Source organism: Colobus angolensis, unplaced genomic scaffold, assembly GCF_000951035.1.
Source record: "Colobus angolensis palliatus isolate OR3802 unplaced genomic scaffold, Cang.pa_1.0 Scaffold517, whole genome shotgun sequence".
NCBI classification, from domain to species: domain Eukaryota; kingdom Metazoa; phylum Chordata; class Mammalia; order Primates; family Cercopithecidae; genus Colobus; species Colobus angolensis.
Genome location: NW_012118677.1, coordinates 1,641,238 through 1,662,072, shown reverse-complemented (window position 1 = coordinate 1,662,072; position 20,835 = coordinate 1,641,238). Strand labels below are relative to the sequence as shown.

The 20,835-nt window shown below is 38.0% G+C and overlaps 1 protein-coding gene across 2 annotated transcripts in view; it reads left to right on the top strand.

Annotated features, from left to right (window-relative positions):
- The window catches only part of FASTKD1 (FAST kinase domains 1), a 46,303-nt gene that overhangs the window by 22,270 nt on the left and 3,198 nt on the right, over window positions 1–20,835 (top strand). Inside the window, exons 6-10 of one of the 2 annotated variants that reach the window (XM_011960607.1) lie at window positions 7,362–7,848; window positions 9,237–9,351; window positions 13,884–14,012; window positions 16,222–16,350; window positions 17,016–17,129. In XM_011960607.1, the coding sequence (XP_011815997.1) occupies window positions 7,362–7,848; window positions 9,237–9,351; window positions 13,884–14,012; window positions 16,222–16,350; window positions 17,016–17,129 (974 nt within the window). The remainder of the gene's footprint in view (window positions 1–7,361; window positions 7,849–9,236; window positions 9,352–13,883; window positions 14,013–16,221; window positions 16,351–17,015; window positions 17,130–20,835) is intronic. The other variant, XM_011960608.1, reaches the window with a different exon arrangement.

Below are 20,835 nucleotides of genomic sequence, written 5' to 3'. Positions count from 1 at the left end.
TTTTTGGTTTGAGACAGGGTCTCACTCTGTCCCCTGGGCTGGAGTGCAGTGGTGCAATCATAGCTCACTGCAGCCAATCATACCTTGCTGTAGCCTCAAAGTCCTAGGCTGAAGTGATCTTCCCGCCTCAGCCTCCCAAGTAGTAGTGCTACCACACTTGGCAATTTTTTTTTTTTTCCTGTAGAGATAGGGGTCTCACTTTGTTGCCCAAGCTGGAGTGCAGTGGCATGATCATAGCTTACTACATCCTCAAACTCATGGGCTCAAGCAATCCTACCACCTCAGCCTTCTGAAAGATGGTTTTACAGGCTTGAACCAGCGTGCCCAACTAGTTTGATTTCTTACTGTGATTTCTTTTTTTTTTGAGATGGAGTCTTGCTTTGTTGCCCAGGCTGGAGTGCAGTGGCGCGATCGCAGCTCACTGCAAGCTCTGCCTCCCGGGTTCACACCATTCTCCTGCCTCAGCTTCCTGAAGTAACTGGGACTACAGGCGCCTGCCAACATGCCCAGCTGAATTTTTGTATTTTTTTTTAGTAGAGACAGGGTTTCACCGTGTTAGCCAGGATGGTCTCGATCTTCTGACCTCATGATCCACCCGCCTCGGCCTCCCAAAGTGCTGGGATTACAGGCGTGAGCCACTGCGCCTGGCCTGATTTCTTACTGTGATTTCTGAAAGACCAAGCATATAGGTGAACACGATTTTTATTATAATAAAGTGATATGCCATTATGGTTAAAAAGGTTTTAAATTGAGTAATATGAAATGACATATTATCAGATGAGAATTTAGCATATTAGGATGTTATAATGAAGTTTGTCTTTTTCTTGAAAAATAACTTCCTTCTTATTAAGATGGTAAGATGATAAGATGCTTATTGTTTCTTCACCCCTTCCATATTTAGTATAGAATTTCACATAGACTGCCTCTCAATTATGAATTTTATGTTCTAAATTAGATATTATACACCAGCCCAGGCATGATTTATGTCTACACAGTGGGGTTTTTTTTTTTTTTTTGCATGCTTTTAAAAATTTTTCTATATTTTATTTTTATGTTTTTTATTTATTTTTATTTTTGTTTTTTTTTTTTTTTGATATGTAGTCTCACCCTGTCACCCAGGGTGCAGTACAGTGGCATCATCTCGGCTCACTTCAACCTCCGCCTCCCAGGTTCAAGCAATTTTCCTGTCAGCCTCCCAAGTAGCTGAGATTACAGGCATGAGGCACCACGCCTGGCTTATTTTTGTATTTTTAGTAGAGACGAGGTTTCATCATGTTGACCAGGCTTGTCTTGAACTCCTGACCTCAAGTGATTCACCTGCCTCAGTCTCCCAAAGTGCTGGGATTACAAGCATGAGCCATTGCACCTGGCCTATGTTTTTATTTTTTAAAAAAATATTTCAGTAGCTTTTGGGGTACAAGTGGTTTTTTGTTACACGGATTAATTGTATAGCAGTGAATTCTGAGATTTTAAGTGCACCCATCACCTGAGTATTACCTAATGTGTTGTTTTTTTATCCCTAGCTCACCTACCAACCTCTCTTTCCTGGTCTCTAATGTCCATTATATCACTCTGTATGCCTTTGCATACTCATAGCCTAGCTCCCACTTCTAAGTGAAAATATACAATTTTTTATTTTCCCCTCCTGTGTTATTTCACTTAGGATAATGACTTTCAGTTCCACCCAAGTTGCTGAAAAGACATTATTTTGTTCTTTTCAATGGCTGATTAAAGGTGTATTAAATATATACCATGATATCCATGGTATATATTTACCACATTTTCTTTATTCACCTATTAGTCAATGGGCATTTAGGTTGGTTAACATCTTTGCAATTGTGAATTGTGCTTCTGTAAACGTTACATTGCACAGTGTTTTTTAAAAAATTAAATTATTCAATACTGATGAATACTTCTAGGTATGTTAACAGAAAAATAAGAGTAGGAGTGGAAGCATCAAAGAAGATTTCATTTTCCATGAATGTTTTGTTGCTTTTATGAACAGACTTGAAGCACATATGATAATGTTAAAGTTTATTAAATTCTGAGTAAGGAGAGCCTTTATGTATCACTGTGGTTTAAAATTATATCAAAAGTGTTTGAGTTATTGACTAACATTTAAAAGTTGGGAGTTGTTATATAAAAATCATAGATACTTCATGTTTCAGAATTACCTTCTTCCACTTCAGTGCAGATAATCTCAAGTAGATATTAGAAGGAATGTACTCTATTTGAACTAATAATTTACATAAATGCTTATGTAAATAGGTCCTGAAACAGCTCAAGGAACCCAGAGTTTTCATGTACTGGAATAATGTCTGTTGTTTTTTTTTAACTTATTGAAATATAATCTACATAAAATATACATATGCCTTCCTCATTACCCTGTCCTCACCTCCAAGATTAACTATCTCTATTTGTAACTACATAGATTGGTTTTGCCTTTATACTTTATGTAAATTGAATCATTCAGTGATTTCCTTTCTTTTTTTTTTGAAACAGGGTCTCATTTGTTTTCCCAGACTAGAGTTGGAGTACAGTGGTGTGGTCTTGGCGCACTGCAACCTCCACCTGCTGGACTCAAGTGACCCTCTTGCCTCAGCCTTGTGAGTAGCTGGGACTACAGTCACGTGCTACCACACCCAGCTACTTTTTTATTTTCAGTAGAGATGGGGTTTTGCTATGTTGCCCAGGCTGGTCCTGAACTCTTGCGCTCAAGTAATCTGCCTGCCTTGGCCTCCCGAAGTGCTGGGGTTACAGGCGTGAGCCACTGCGCCTAGTCAGTGTGATTTCTTTTGTGTCAGGCTTCTTTTGCTCAATACTAAGTTTATGAGATTTGTGTATACTTTTGTCATATAGTATTCTCTTGTAAGAATATAACAAAATTTATTTATTTATTCTATTGTTGATGGATCTTTGATTTATTTCCAGTTTTTCGTTATTAGCAACAGTACTGTTTATGAACAAATTCATTTATATTTTTTAGTGAACATACATATTCATTTCTGTGTGCCAGCGAGTATAATCATTGGTTCATGGGGTATGCATGTCCTCATCTTCAGTAGATGCTACTGAACATTTTCTAAAGGGGTTATACCAGTCCCTACTCCCACTAACAGAATGTACACATTCCTGGTGCTCCAAATCCTTGCCAACACTTGATTTTTTTTTTTTACTTTTTTTCCCCTATAACCCAGGACAGTGCTCATACTTTTTAATTTTAGCTGTTCTGGTGGGTATGTTGTGGTATTATGAATATACACAAGTATCTAAGCTTTGGAAATTGAGGAAGAATCACAAGAAAAACAAGTGGAGGTTGGAGAAATTTATCTGTTGGGGGTTTATTTGTAGAAAAGTATCTCAAGATTGGTAGCTCCACAATGATGCAGCTTTTTGAAGGCTTTCATTTCTTAATATAAACTAGTGTATTAATTTTTTGTGGTTATAAGAATGAAATATGCAGTACTAAGTGCCTGCTTGTGTCAGGCACTGGACCAAATATTATATAAAAGTCATTTTGAAAATTTTGGAAAACAGAAAAAAGTATATTTGAGAGACTGAGGCAGGAGGATCATTTGAGGCCAGGAATTCAAGACCAGCATGTTCAACATAGCAAGCCCCCGTCTCTACAAAAAACTAAAATATTAGCAGGGTGTAATAGTTCATGCCTGTAGTCCTAGCTACTTAGCAGGCTGAGGCGGGAGGCTCGCTTGAGCCCAGGACCTCAAGGTTACAGTGAACTATGGTCATGCCACAGCACTCCAGCCTGGGCTATAGAGTGAGACCTTATCTATAAAAAAGAAAAGAAAAGAAAAAAATATAAAGAAGAAAATAAAAATTATTCATAAACTGATTCATCCACTGTCAACAATTTGGTTTATTTCCTTGTTGTATACTACATATATGTATTTTTTTTCCTAGTTGACCATACAGTTTTGTTTGTTTGTTTTTGGCCATTTTACCTTATAAGCATCTACATCATTAAGAATGTTTTGTAAATCTTTTATAATGGCTGGTTAATACCCATCATTTGACTGTACCATAATTCACTTATTACTATTCCCCCTCATTATTTAGATTGTTTTCACATTTTAGCCATATAAAAACTATGATAAGGCATGGTGGTGTGCACCTGTATCTCAGTTACACCCAGCTATGTTTGGGAAACTGAGGCAGGAGGCTTACTTGAGCCTAGGAGTTGGAGATCAGCCTGGGAAACATCGTAAGACTCCCTCTAAAAGAAAAAAAAGATGAATAACAACACATATATTTTACCTGGATTTTATATTAGTTTATTAGGTTAGTTTCCCAGACAGGGATTGACCATGTCAAATGATATAATTAAAATACTTTTAAAATTTTCAAAGCCATACTGCTAAATTGCTTTCCAGGAAGTTACACCAACTTTTTAAGTTTACTAATAGTGAACGAGAGTGCCTGTATCAGTACACCCTTGCGAACACTGAATATTAATATTACAATTATTTTAGTATGCTAATTTAAGTATTTTAAATTGCCAGGCATAGTGGCTCGTGCTTGTAATTCCACCACTTTGGGAGGCTGAGCTGGGAGGATTGTTTGAGCCCAGGAGTTCAAGACCAGCCTGGGCAATAAAGCAAGACCCTGTCTCAACAACAAAGAATAAAAAATTAGCTGGGTGTGGCGGCATGTGCCTATATTCCCAGTGTGTAGGGAGGCTGAGGCAGGGGGAGTACTTGAGTCCAAGAGGTCAAGGCTGCAATGAGCTATATTGTGTCACTAGCCCTCTAGCCTGGGTACCAGAGTGAGACCCTTTCTCCAGAAAAAAATTAATTAATTTAAAAAATATTTTAAAGGTAACTCAATTTATGTATTTATTTATTTTTTTGAGACGGAGTCTCATTCTGTTGCCCAGGCTGGAGTGCAGTGGAACGATCTCAGCTCACTGCAAGCTCCGCCCCCGGGTTCACGCCATTCTCCTGCCTCAGCCTCTTGAGGAGCTGGGACTACAGGCGCCCACCACTACGCCCAGCTAAATTTTTTTTTGTATTTTTAGTAGAGATGGGGTTTCACCATATTAGCCAGGATGGTCTTGATCTCCTGACCTTGTGATCCGCCTGCCTCGGCCTCCCAAAGTGCTGTGATTACAGGCGTGAGCCACTGTGCCCGGCCTCAATTTTGTTTTAGATTGTATTATTCCTTCCACTACTTCTATACCTAAAGTTTTTTTTTTTTTTTTTTTTTTGACGGAGTCTTGCTCTGTCGCCGAGGCTGGAGTGCAGTGGCATGATTTTGGTTCACTGCAACCTCCTCCTCCTGGGTTCAAGTGATTCTCATGCCTTAGCCTCCCCAGTAGCTAGGATTACAGGCATGTGCCACCACACCTGGCTAATTTTTTGTATTTTCACTAGAGATGGGCTTTCATTATGTTGGCCAGACTGATCTCGAACTTCTGAGCTCAAGCTATGCCTGCCTTGGCCTCCCAAATTGCTGGAATTAAAGGTTTGAGCCACCATGCCTGGCCCCCAGTTTTTTAATTTGTTTTTTTAAACAATTATTGTCCCGGTGGTGCAACTCTTGCCATGGAGATCTGGGAAAGAAGTAGAAAAAGGGGTCAACTATGTCCTATTTCTTTTGTTGTTGTTTGTTTATTCGTTTGTTTTAAATGTTGGACTATGTATTGGAAACAAAAAAGGAACCAGTTTTATTAGGTGATCACTGTATGCCAGGGCCTTACAGGTCATATCAGAAATTGAACCCAAGTTCTTTCTTCAGCAACAGCACTGGAAACATTGTTCTGACATGGACCTTTTGTTTCCCTGGGACTGTGGTTTTATTTTTGAATAAAAAATTTTGGCCTGTGCTTCAGAACAGAACAGGTCTTTCTGTTTTATTCCTTTATTCCTTCCACTATTTCTATACCTAAAGATTTTTTTTTTCTTTCTTTTTTTTTTTTTTTGAGATGGAGGGCATCAGGAAGTCTTAGGCTTTCCTGAATAATCCTTTATGGACCTGTCATTGAATTTATCTGACTCTTTTTTTTTTAAAGATGGAGTCTTCTTCTGTCGCCCAGGCTGGAGTGCAGTGGCATGATCTCGGCTCACTGCAACCTCCACCTCCCTGGCTCAAGAGATTCCCCTGCCTCAATCTCCCAAGTAGCTGGGATTACAGGCGCACGTCACTGTGCCTGGCTAATTTTTTTGTATTTTTAGTAGAGACGGCATTTCACCATGTTGGCCAGACTGGTCTCGAACTCCTGACCTCAGGCAATCCGCCCTCCTCGGCCTCCCAAAATGCTGGGATTACAGGTGCGTGGTACCACATCTGGCTAATTTTTTGTATTTTTAGTAGAGACGGCATTTCACCATGTTGGCCAGACTGGTCTCGAACTCCTGACCTCAGGCAATCCGCCCTCCTCAGCCTCCCAAAATGCTGGGATTACAGGCATGAGCCACCATGCCTGGCCTATCTAACTCTTCTTAAATTAACTTGTATTATGCCCACCTGTGATGTTACATATATTGGCTTTCGTCCTAGTTACTAGTTCATAACTTCTATAGCTCTTGCTATAGTCTTTTGTTACCATGTTGGGTGTGTTAGGGCTCTGGAAACAGAATATCTCTCCTGCCCTAAAGTAGGACTCTAATCTCCCTCCACCTTTCTGATCGTGGGTCTTAAGACACTCCCCTGAGAGATCCCACCCGACACCCTATGTGAAGAAATGCTGACATCATGAAGCTCATAAAAACCCAAGAAGAGTGGGTTCGGACTGCTTCCGGATAGCTGAACACGTGGAGGTTCCTGGAGGGTGGCATGGTCAGGGAGGGCATGGAAGCTCTGCACCCCTTCCCACATAGCTCACTCTACTGTCCCTTCATCTGCATTCTTTATAATATCTTTTATAATAAACCTGTAAACATAAGCAACTGTTTCCCTGAGTTCTGTGAACCACTTCAGCAAATTAAACCCAAAGAGGAGGTCATGAGAACCCCAACTTGAAGCCAGTTGCTCAGAAGTTCTGGAGGCCTACTTTTGCAACTGGAGTCTGGGGTTTTTGTGGGAGAGGTCAGTTTTAGAGAGCAAGTTCCCAACCTGTGGGATCTGACACTGTCTCCAGGTAGATAGTGTCAGAACTGAATTGGACACCCAGCTGGTGTCTGCTGCTTGGAAGAACCCCCACACATTTGGTCACAGAAGTCTTCTGTGTTGATGATTGTTGTGGCTTCAGATTAGAGGAAAAACAGTTTGAAAGAAGTTTTTTTGAATCATCATCTTACCTATTAATTGTAGTACTCATTATATATATTCATATTTTAATACATATATATTTTGGTTTTGTGGCTGATGTATTAATTTTATTTTTTTCATTTTTTATTTTGCAGTTATTTGAAAATTAGTTTCATACCAACTGAGGTGTCCATTCTGGTCTATGCTATTTCCCTACTCCCTTCTCCTCACTTGGACGAAGTGGGGATATCCCGAATTGAAGCCGTTTTACCACAGTGTAACCTAAATAACCTGAGTAATTTTGCTACATCTGTTTTAAGATGGATTCAGTATGATCACATGTATTTGGATAGTATTACTGGGAAACAACTGAAACTACTTCAAAAATTAGATCACTATGGTCGTCAGAGACTACAACACAGCAACAGTTTGGATCTGTTATGGGAGGAACTTAAATCTGTCAGAGGAAACACGTTTCCTGAGTCACTTCTTGAAGAAACGATTGCTACTTTACAGCATTTCGTGGATGAAATTAATTACATAAATGTTGTGGAGATTGCATCTTTTATTTCTCATACTGATTACCTCAGTACTTTGCTACTTGATAGGATAGCCTCAGTGGCTGTTCAGCAGATTGAAAAGGTGAAATTTAAATGTTACGCATTAATTTTATAGAGCTGTCAACTTCTGCAAGCATAATTTTTATCATAGGCATTTTGAGAACTTGGATTGGAATTTGAGGTTTAAAAATTAAATAAATTTTGGGTCAGATATGGTAGCTCAATCCTGTAATTCCAGTGGTTGGGAGTCTGAGATGGGAGGATTGGTTGAGCCCGGGAATTAAGGCTCAGTGAGCTGTGATTGCACCACTGCACTCCAGCCTGGGTGACGGAGTGAGACCCTGTCTCTTAAAAAAAAACAAAGAAAACTCTGGTTTCTGTTTCAGTGATTTGTTGTTCCTGTCCTTGAAGTCACTTTCTTCTTCCAGCATTGCAGATTTGGAAAGAATCAGCAGTCATTCTTTGGCTCATTACAGTATTAAGATTAGGAATCAATTATTTGAGGAAACTCATATTGGGACAGCGGAGTATGAATGATTTTTGGTTCTACTTTTTCTTATTTCTATAATCATGTGTTATCATTTTTACCATTTAAAAGCAGTTATATTCAAAAGTGTGAGATAAGCTTAAAAACAGAAAATTGTAAGGTATCCATTGGCAACAGTATTCTTAAATTGTCATTGCATCTTCTTGCAGATTTATTTCTGCGACTTACTTGTAAAATGCCACTTTATGGATTATATGAGAAGCAGCTCACTTACAAAATCACTATCATAAATATATCAGAGCAAGGGCTTTATTTAAAAGACAGTGTTTCTCACAACCGAAAATAAAAAGTTTTTTTTAACTTGCTTAGTATAATGCCTGGAAGTCATTAAGTATTGGATGAATGAGTGAAAAATGAAATAAGAAAGCAAATGAAAGATAAATGAATGCTAATGATTGTAATTTAAGAAACTTCTCTATATTATGATTATTCTATAAAATGTACTGATTATCATGGAAATTGCTGATACTGTTTCCTATTCAATTTAGTGACTAATGAATTCTGAAACCGAATTTATTTATTTACTTTAAATTTAAATACAGACAGGGTCTCACTATATTGCTCTGACTAATCTCAAACTCCTGGCCTCAAGCAGTCCTCCCACCTCAGCCATCCAAAGTGTTGAGATGATAGGCATGAGCCACCACTCCCAGCCAGAACAGAATTTTACACCTAACAAAATAAATTTGTAGATTGTCTGATTTACTTCTTTTTTGTTACATTAACACTTTTGGAGTTATTAATAATTGTAGGTGGGGTTAAATAAATTATAGCAGGATGGAAAAATTAATAAGCAGAGTGATACATTTATTATTTAACTGTAGTGATGATGGGAAAAGATTTCTCCTAAAAAATAATTAGGTTAAAATTTTGTCTTATTTTCCTAAAGTTTAAACTATAAATTTTTTGTTCTTTTTATACAGATCCATCCTTTTACAATCCTTGCTATTATTCTTCCATTCAGCACTTTGAACTATGATCCACCTCAAAGGGATGAATTTTTTGGAACTTGCGTGCAACATCTTAATTCTTATTTAGGTAGGTATACTGTTTAGTAATACACTGAGTGAATAAGTCAGAGGTTACCTGTTGCTGCTAAGCTAGGAGATGTCCCTCATTTAAAGGGTAACCATAATAGCCATGAATTCTCTACTTAAAAAAAGCTTTTTTGTTTGTTTGTTTGTTTTTGAGACAGAGTCTTGCTCTGTCACCCAGGCTGGAGTGCAGTGGCACGATCTCGGCTCACTGCAACCTGTCTCCTGGGTTCAAGTGATTCTCGTGCCTCAGTCACCCCAGTAGCTTGGACTATAAGCATGCGCCACCACACCCGGCTAATTTTTTGCATTTTTAGTACAGACAGGGTTTCACCATGTTGGCCAGGGTGGCCTGGAACTCCTGACCTCAGGTGATCCACCTGCCAAGGCCTCCCAAAATGTTGGGATTACAGGTATGAGCCACTGCTCCTGGCCCTAAAAAAAATTTTTATCCATTTTAATTATGAAAAATGTCAAACTTGTATAAAGAATTAAACAAAGAACACATACATACTCACTGTATAGATTCAATAATGTTAACATTTTACAGTATTTGCTTATCTGTTTGTTTCTCTGACTCTCTTATTTTTTTCTGAGCTATTTCAAAGTTGTAGGCATTGTGACCCTCCACCCCTAATTACTTTAGCATACATCTCCTAAGAATAATGACATTCTTCTATACCACCGCAATACTGTTGACACACTAAGAAACTTAATCATAATTCCCTAATAACTAATACACAGTTCATGTTTCAGTCTCCCTAAGTGTTCCCAAAATACATTTTAGAGTAGTTGTTTTGGACCCAGTATTCAATCATTGTGTTTGGTTGTTATCTCTTCAGTCTCTTATAGTCTAGAATTTTGTTTCCCTTTTTTCTTTTCTTGGCGTTGACTTGGTTTTTTGTTTTTTTCTTAACTTTTTGCTATCCAGGTTTTCAAATATACAGAAAAATTGAACAATATAACAAACATCTGTATAATAAACTGTAGACCCACAATTGTGATTGAATATTGATTAACATTTGCCACATTTGCTCTGTGTATATGCACAAGTGTGTATGCATATGATGAACCTTCCAGTTGTCAGCTCTATGTACTTCAGGTTATAAGGACATTCTCCTATGTAACTACAACAATACTGGTATCATTACTATTACTAAAGAAAATGAACAAGTACCATCTACTACCTAGTCTGTAATCAAATTTTCCCAGTAGTCACCAAATTATCTTGTATAATGTTTTTCTTTTTTTGAGACAGAGTTTTGCTTTTGTTACCCAGGCTGGAGTGCAATGGTGTGATCTCGGCTCACTGCAACTTCCGCCTCCTGGGTTCAAGCAATTCTCCTGCCACAGCCTCCCGAGTAGCTGGGATTACAGGCATGCTCCACCACACGTGGCGAATTTTGTATTTTTAGTAGAGACGGGGTTTCTCCATGTTGGTCAGGCTGGTCTGGAACTCCCGACTTCAGGTGATCCACCCATCTCAGCCTCCCAAAGTGCTGGGATTACAGACATGAGCCACAGTGCCTGACTATATATTTTTTTAAACAACCAACATTGAGTAGTTATGTATTTTCCTCCATCTTTTTTGCTTGATATTTATTTTTATAAAATGACTGGCCATTTATTATAAATTGTGCCACATTCTGGATTTGTCTGATTGTTTTCCTTTAACTTGCTTCTCCATCGCCTGCATTTGTAGTAAACTAGAAGTTAGGTATAGATGCTTGGTTAGATTCAGATTAAACATCTACAGCAAAAATAACTTGTATGTGATGCTGTGTACCTTATATTTAGATCACATCTGGAGGCACATAATGTCTGATTGTTTCTGTCTATTTAGATTTTTTTTTTGAGACGGAGTCTTGCCAGATTGTTTTTTAAAAGTAAAAAAAATGTTTCTTAAGAATCTTAATAGATGTTTGTCAATTGTTTGAAGGGTTGCTGCTCTTATGCTGATTATTTTGCATCTCTTAAAAAGGTCTTTAAAAAAATTATCTTTTAAATTTAGAGATGGGGTCTTGCTACATTGCCCAGGCTGATATCAAACTCCTGTGCTCAAGTAGTCCTCCCACTTTGGCCTCCCAAGTGCTGGGATTACAGGCATGAGCCACCACACCCGGCCAGAAAAGTCTTTTGATAGTATTTCAGCACTAGAAAAAAATAGAATAGAAATAGTCCTTCCTGCTGTTAGCCTTAGCAGAAGCAATATGTGAGGATAGCAGAGACAGGAAATTACTTTTTCTTTTTCCTTTTCATTTTTATTTTGGGTCTGAGTTGTGTTTGGAACAGTTTGACCTTCAAGGAGTAGAGCTTTATGAGACTTTTCTTCTCAGACTCACACTATGTACTTGTCAGTATGATATAGAAGCTTTAGAGGAGAAATGCTCAGTAGCCATTCCTTTTCACTCAACACTTTCCATGTACTTACTGTCAGGTATTCTTCTAGGCACTGGAGATACAGGAGAGAGTAAAAACAGATAAACTACCATCATGGAGTTTACTTTCTGGTAGGGGGAGATTGATACAAACAATAAACAAGCCTCTAAGGTCAGATGGTGATAAGTACCTTCAAGAACATTAGAGCAGGGTAAGTGTATAGGCTGGAGCATCATGCTAAGTGTGAGATGGAGTAAATTTTGGATAAGGGATTCAGGGACTGCCTCTCTGATGTGTCATTTAACCATGGATTAAATGAAGTAAGGGAGTGATCCATGTCAGTAGATAGGGAAGAGAGTCCCAGGACGAAAGAAAGGGAAGTGGAAAGGGCCCTCAGGTGAGAGCATGTTTGTTTTTTTCCAGGAACAGTGAATTCAGTGTGGCAGGAGTGGATGAGAGAGACCAAGTTGGTAGGAGACAAGTTTGGAGAGATAGCCAGAGACTGGTTTCCTCAGATCTTTTTGTTCTGCCTGGAGAGTAAAAATTGCCCAGTTATCTATCAAGCAACAGATACTGAGAGCTTCCATATCCAGCATAACATGTTAGGCTCTACATTAGGGATTTATATAGACCTTTAGACCTCTGGTGAAGCTGGTGTGAAACAAGTATGACTATATTAATTGTGTCTGCATCATGCTAATGGACTTTGCTACATTTTTGTGGGATCTGTGGGCCAGATAGCATCTAACCATGTCTGATACTACAGTGTCACAGCCTACAACATGAGGCTGGGATATGTATATGTATATGTATATGTATATGTATATGTATATGTATATGTGTATATGAATGTGTTTCATGTGTGGCATACATTTATACCCCTTTTTAGTAACACAACTATATGTAGAAAGATGAGCCTTTAAATTGAGAGTATATTCTCCTGGTTGTTCAGTCATGTGTCAACAACCAGAAGGAAATAAAAGTGCATCTCTTCCCATATTCTCCAAATAGTCTTAGAAATTAGAAATTTTTGTTGCTAAAGAGTGTAAGGGAAGAAAGATTGAGAAGTACAGCTTTGAGGTTTTAAAACTTAATCAGAGAAAGTTTAAAAAATTCCTAGGGAACTTTATAAGTAAGATTTTAAATAGCTAATGGAGTAATAATTTTCATTGTTTTGAGTAAAGACAAATTTTGACAGATTAGTTTTGCTGGTGGAGATCATCACTGTTATGACCTGGTCTTGCTTTATTAAATAAACTCAGTAAAAAATTGAAAAGGAAAGATTTAATATTGTCTATTCTGTCCTTAGTAAGAATATTGATGCCAATCAGGCATTTTAGGTGGCCCTTTCCCTCACATTAGAAATGTCTCTTGGATGAGGCAAATTAGGCAAATAGTTGAAGCCTGATACTGTGGGACATCTGCCATGCTGCTGGGTGACAACTAAAGGAGGAGGTGCTAGGCAAGACCTAAACCTCAAACATGTGTACACTCTGCTTGGAGATCTGAGATCCCCAGAGAGCAGCATAGTATAATAATCCAGGCTCCAGAGCTGGACGTTCCGGGTTAAATCCTACTCTCCGCTTGCCAACTCTGTGATCTTGGGCAAGTCATTTAACCTCTCTGTGCTTCCTAACACTTCTTTATAAAGCAGAGATAATTGTTTCTACTGATATAAGATATAAATGAGTTAGTATATCTAAAGTGTTTAGAATGGTATGTAACATATTCTGAACACTATTGTATTATTATCACCAATACCGGGATCACTTCTTTTTATATGCAGCACTGTCCTTTTGTTTTGGATTCTTTTTCCAAGGCTATTTTAAAAACTTCTTACTAAAGTGTAATAACAAATGTTCATATAACTTTAGTATAATAGTATGAATTTATTCAAATTGAATCACCCAGGGAATCAATACTGAGGTTAAGACACAGAGTATTATCACAGTACCCTTCTCCTCTTGTCCCCTTTTCCTACTTGGCCCCCACCCAAAGGTAACCACTTAACCATTATCCTGTCTTGTAACAGTATAGATTAGTTTTGTCAAGGCTGTGTATCATTTTTTTTTAAAACCTAGCTTTGCCTGAATAAATTATAAATTTATATATAAGTGAGGCAGCTATACCTTTAAAAAAATCTTAATTTTCTTTTAGGTATATTGGATCCTCTTATGTTAGTGTGTCTTGGTTTCTCTTTGGCCACACTTCAATATTTTCCAGAAGATCTGCTAAAGTCAATTTTTAACATCGAATTCTTAGCTAGATTGGATTCTCAACTTGAAAGTATGTATCTATGTTTTAATTTATTTGTCTGTTGTACTTTATATCCAAGTCTCAGGTCTACCTATACTGAAGAATTTTAATGTTAATAACTTTTTTCTGTTTCTAATAGTATTCATGCTTATTGTAGAAATTTGGAAAACACAGGAATAAAATAGAAAATAAAAAATTACCCATCTTACTAACAAGTAAAACTACCACTTTTAATGTTTTGGAGTATTTCTTTTCTGTCTTTCTCCTTTTCTTGTGTGAATGTTTATGTATTTGTGTTTTTTTGTTTTGTTTTGAGGCAGGGTCTCACTCTGTTGCCCAGGCTGGAGTGCAGTGGTGCAGTTATAGCTCGCTGAAGCCTTGGACTCCAGGATCAAGTGATCCTCCCACTCAGCCTTCCAAGTAGCTGGGACCACAGGCATGTGTCACCATGCCCAGCTAATTTTTTTTTTTTTTGTTAATAGCTGGGATCTCACTGTATTGCCCAGGCTGGTGTCAAACTCTTGAGCTCAAGTGATTCTCCCTCCTTGGCCTCCCAGATGTGTGAACCCCCACACCCAGCCTGTATTTAATTTTAATTTGTTAATTTTTTTATTTTTGTATTTTGAGACAGAGTTTTGCTATGTTGCCCAGGCTGGTCTCTAACTCCTGGCCTCAAGCAATCCTCTTGTCTCAGCCTCCCAAAGTGTCGGGATTACAGGCATGAGCCACTGTACCCAGCCCCTGTATGAATTTTATTTTATTTTACATTTCTTACTTTCTTTTTCTTTTTCTTTTTTTTTTGAGATGGAGTCTTGCTCTGTTTCTCAGGCTGGAGTGCAGTGGCTCAAACGTAGCTCACGGCAACCTCCGCCTTCCCATTTCAAGTGATTGATTCTCCTGCTTCAGCCTCTCGAGTAGCTGGGATTATAAGTAGGTGCCACCATGCCCGGCTAATTTTTCTATTTGCAGTAGAGACGAGGTTTCACCATGTTGGCCAGGTTGGTGTTGAACTCCTGACCTCAAGTGATCTGTCCACCTTGGCCTCACAAAGTGGTGGGATTACAGGTATGAGCCCGCATGCCTGGCCCCTATATGAATTTTAAAACAAAATTTGGATTATTTATATGTTCACTTTTGTATGCTGCCTTTTTCCATCTAACTATATTTTGAGCAATTTTCCATGTTATTAAATATTTTTTATGTCTTTTTTTATTGGCTACATAATGTCCCATTATATGGATATAATAAAATTTGTCATCTTATAGATTGTTTCCAATTCCTCATCATTGTAAGTAATAAATTGTTATACATGAATCATTGTTCCCTTAGGATAAAATCCTAAGTATGGAATATTGGGTGAATGAAAATTCTTGGGAGTATTTTTTTTTTTTTTGAGATGGAGTTTTGCGCTTGTTGCCTAGGCTGGAGTGCAATGGCATGATCTCGGCTATCTGAAACCTCCACCTTCTGGATTCAAGCAATTCTCCTGCCTTGGCCTCCCGAGTAGCTGGGATTACAGGCATGCGCCACCATGCCCGGCTAATTTTGTATTTTTAGTAGAGATGGGGTTTCTCCATGTTGGTCAGGCTGGTCTTGAACTCCTGACCTCAGGTGATCCACCCACCTCAGCCTCTCAAAGTGTTGGGATTACAGGTGTGAGCCACCGCGCCCTGCCAGGAGTATTTTTCAAATGTACTTTTTTTTTTTTTTTTTTGAGATGGAGTCTCGATCTGTCGCCCGGGCTGGAGTGCAGTGGCCAGATCTCAGCTCACTGCAAGCTTCGCCTCCCGGGTTTACGACATTATCCTGCCTCAGCCTCCCGAGTAGCTGGGACTACAGGCGCCCGCCACCTCGCCCGGCTAGTTTTTTGTATTTTTTAGTAGAGACGGGGTTTCACCATGTTAGCCAGGATGGTCTCGATCTCCCGACCTCGTGATCCGCCCGTCTCGGCCTCCCAAAGTGCTGGGATTACAGGCTTGAGCCACCGCGCCTGGCCTCAAATGTACTTTTAACATTCATGATTAATGAGAACAGTGTAGGAGTTGGTCCTAATCATGTCACTGAATGTAATAATTTAAAAATATAAAGCATACATTTGTAAATTAGAAATGTAAACAGTTCTAAATACTGTTAGAATAAAAGCATCTAGTAATAGTGGGGATAAATGAATGTGAAAAAAAATGGGTTGTCTTTCCTAGGTCTCAGCTCTCAAAATTCATTAGTGTTTTATTAATTTCAGTTTTATCTTCATCTCTAAGTGCAAGAGTCCAGTTTCATCTTATGGAGTTAAATAGATCAATCTGCTTGGAATGCCCTGAGTTTCAGATTCCATGGTTTCATGACCGCTTCTGTCAACAATATAATAAAGGTTTGAGTTTTCTTTTAGTCAGACAGCAAAGTTTAATTCTAAAGTAAATTATTGTGTAGTACATTGTTAATCTTGTTACACTTAAACATGACACGAGCCTTCCCAAGAGTGCCATGACCTGTTTAATATTTTATATGCGATATTGTAGATGAAACATTATAAGAATTTCTTAATATTTGGGACATAACCCTCTTTCAGTTGAGAGCAAAGAACTTGTATTGAATTTAGTGTCATTACATAAGACATTACATTGAAGCTCTTATTGGAAATATTAATCTTTATTTTTCAATTTGTAGAATTGGAATGATTTTCATTAAAAAACTGATTAAGGCTGGGTGCGGTAGCTCACGCCTGTAATCCCAGCACTTTGGGAGGCTGAAAGGCTGGCAGATCAACTGAGGTCAGGAGTTCGAGACCAGCCTGACCAACAACATGGAGAAACCCCATCTCTACTAAAAATACAAAATTAGCCGGGCGTGGGGGTGCACACTTGTAATCCCAGCTACTCGGGAGGCTGAGGCAGGAGAATCGCTTGAACTGGGGAGACGGAGGTTGCAGTGAGCCGAGATCGTGCCATTGCATTCCACCCTGGGCAACAAGAGCGAAAACTCCATCTCAAAAAAAAAAAAAAGATTAAGTAGACTCATTATTTATGTTTTATAAAGGTATTGGCGGCATGAGTGGAGCACAACAGCAGATTTATAAAATGTTAACAGAGGTACTAGGAGGAATCAATCGTGTAAAAGCCTCGGTTCTTACGCCTTATTACCACACAGTAGGTAAGTTATTGGTAGGTTATTAGTTACTTTCAGAAAATCAAACTAATATAAATAAAATCATCAGTTGGAATTTTTAAAAGTTTTTTGTTTTTTTTCCAGTTGTTATTATTATTAAAATTTCCAAACAGAGGTAGAAAGAACAATAGAATAAATCCTCAAGTTTGCATGGCTCGTTGTTGATAACCAGGAGCATTTTCTGTTCTTTAGAAAAAAAAAAAAAAAAATTAAGGTCAGTCCTCCACCAATTCTAAGTAAAAACCCAGATTCAGATTCACTGAATGTTTCTGTATCTTCAAAAGATTCTGTCCTCTCCATTCGGTGTGTGAAAACAAGGGAAATGACTCTTTAATCTCTATTTCATTGTTTTAAGTTCATCTGAAAAACTAAGTTGGATTATCAGCCTGGATGAAGATTTCCAAAGATACTGTGCATGATGTTAACTTGATTAATCTTGTTTCTCAACTGGTCTAGTTGTAGAATGCATTCTAATTGAATTGTGGATTACATAAAGCTAGTGTACTAGCTTATGTTGATGGCAATATAAAATTTTCAAAGATATTGCTGTATTCAAATGGTGATCTTAAATGAAAAAGATAAAATTTTAAGATAATTAACGTAAACTTTCTAAATTTAGGTTTAGAAAACCTCTGCATATATACAGGATATTTAAAAGGATTATAAACTGGTATAAACTGACAGCGTAAATGGTAGCCAAAAATCAAATACTGTTTAAACTATATTGTTAATAATAACAACAAAGTTGGTAATCCCATTGTATTCTATTTTTCAGACATCTTAATACTGTATTTTTTTTTTCATGTTGTCCTTTTTAAGAGACAGTGACATGTAGGGTCTAGAAACAAAGGAGGACAGATAGTGAAGGATCTTGTCTAATCATATCTTAGAACTAGAGAAGACTAGGATTGCATGGATTTCAATCCTTGAGCAAGTTCTTCCGAACCTTATTAGCTTCTTCATCAGTGAAATGGGGATAATAATGCCTACTTGATAGGATTAACTGAGATATTACATGTGAAGCATTTAACCCTATCCTTGGAACATAGTAAGTGCTCAATACATTTATTTTTATTTTTATTTTTTTATAGAGACAGGGTCTCACTATGTTACCCAGGCTGGTCTCAAACTCCTGGGCTCAAGCGATCCTCCTGCCTCAGCTCAGCCTCCCAGAGTGTTGGGATTACAGGTGTGAGCCACTGTGCCCAGCCCAGTAAATCTTACTTGGTGGGGGGGGGAAAGGATGTTTAGTCTGAAAAATAGAAGTCTTATGGGGACCATAATCTTTTAAAATGTTTGAAGGATTGTTAAGTAGAGAACTAGGTATCTCTATCTCAAAGATGAACAAAATGGTAAAAATGAAAGAAAGTAGATTTAACTTGGTATAAGGAGAATTATTGGCTGCTTTCTGAAGAAGTAATGTTGAGGCAGAGGCTGAATATTCAGATGATAGATGTGTGTGATTTTTATACTGGGTAGGAAGGTGAACTAGATAATCATTAATACTCTCATCTTGTGTTACAAAACGCAAGTTTCCTTTGATTTTATATTAATCAGGATTGAGTTGGGTATGAGTGACAAAAATCCATAAATTGGCTGGGCACAGTGGCTCATGCTCATACACATAGTTTCAGCACTTTGGGAGGCTGAGGTGGAAGGACGGCTTGAGCTCAGGAGTTTGAGACCAGCCTGGGCAATATATTGAAACCCTATCTCTAAATAAATAAATACATACATAAATAAAATAAAAAACAGGCATAGTGGTATGCCCCTCTAGTCCCATTGCTCAGGAGTTTGAGACCAGCCTGGGCAATACAGTGAGACCCTGTCTCTAAATAAATAAATAAATAATTAGCAGGCATGGTGGCATGCCCCTGTAGTCCCATTAGGAGGCTGAGGTGGGAGGATCTCTTGAACCCAGGAATTGGAGTCTACAGTGAGTTACAGTCACTCTACTGCACTCTAGCCTGAGTGACAGAGCAAGACTGTGTCTCTAAAACAAAACAAAACAAGAAATAAACATTGAAGCTGGGCATGGTAGTGCAAGCCTGTAATCCTAGCTACTTTGAGAGACAGAGGTAGGAGGATCACTTGAGCCCAGAAGTTTGATACCAGCCTGGGCAATATAGTGAGATGCCATCTCTTTTTAAAATTGTTCTTTTTTTCTTCAGAACAATATGAACATAACCCCATCTCTTAAAAAAATTACACAAGACATGCTTAGCATAGAAAAACTAGGAAAGGAAGATAACAAAAAAGAAAAATTACCCATGATATAGCCACTGTTTGCTTTTGGTGTCTGTTTTCCTAACTTAAAGAAGAAAAAGACAAAAATGGTTTTCTTCTGTAGTGTTTGTGTTTTAGTCCTTTTCTGCTGTTACAACAAAATACCTGAGACTGGTTAATTTATAAACAACAGAAATTCTGGAGGCTAGCAATTCCAAGCTCGAGATACCAACAGGTTTGGTATCTAGTGAGGACCTGGCCTCTGCTTCCAAGATGGTTCTTTCAATGCTGTGTCCTCCCATGGCAGAAGGGACAGGAAGGCAAAAGATGCTCATTTATAGGGTCACTAATTTCATTAATGAGGGCTCTGTCCTCATGACTTAATCATCTCCTAAAGGTGCTGCCTCTTTTTTTTTTGAGAAAGAGTCTTGTTCTGTCACCCAGGTTGGAGTGCAGTGCAGGAGTGCAGTGGCATGATCACAGTGCATTGCATCCTCTGCTTCCAGAGCTCAAGTGATTCTCCCACCTCAGCTTCCTGAGTAGCTGGGTCTACAGGCACACACCACGACACCAGGCTAATTTTTGTATTTTTTTGTAGAGATGGGGTTTCACCATGTTGCACAGGCTAGTCTTAAACTCCTGAGCTCAAGCAGTCCTCCTGCCTCTGCCTCCCAAAAAACTAGATAACAGGTGTGAGATACCATGCCTGGCCTAAGGTCCCACTATTATTTTTAACACATTGATGATTATGTTTCAACATATGAATTTTGGGGGACACATTAAGTTCATAGAATTTTATACCTTTATATGTTGTGAATATTTTTCTATGCCAACAGATATGCTTTTACAACATCTTTTTTAGTTACTGCATATTTCGTTGAGTATGCTATGATTTGATCGATCTGTAAGATTTTTTTGCTGGTATGTCCATCTGTCAAACAATGCTGCAATTTCAAATAACAACAATTATAGATATATCTTTATATATTGCTTATTATGTGTTAGACACTGTTTTAAGTACTTTATAAGTACTTGTGTGTGTGTATGCATATAGTAAAATTATATCCCTATGAAATATGTAAATTATTTACAGATGAGGAGACTGAAGCCCACAAACATTATTGATTGCCCAAGGTTATATACCTGGCAAATGACAGAGCCAGGATTTGAGCTTGGCATTCTGGGTCTAGAATTCATTCTCTTAATGAGAAAGCTATATATTTCATGTTTCATAATTAACTTAAAGATGGTTCAGTGCCTTAGTTTTTCACCAGAGTTCCATCTGATTCTTTTCAAATCACAGACATCATTTCAGGATGTATATCTAAAAGATAAGAATGACTTTTAAAACATAACAATATCATCTTTATCATCCTATAACCATTAATAATAATTTAATATTTTTTAAGAAATGTAGAACAGTATGTGAAATTTAACATAAGTAGAGAGATATGGGAAATTTTAG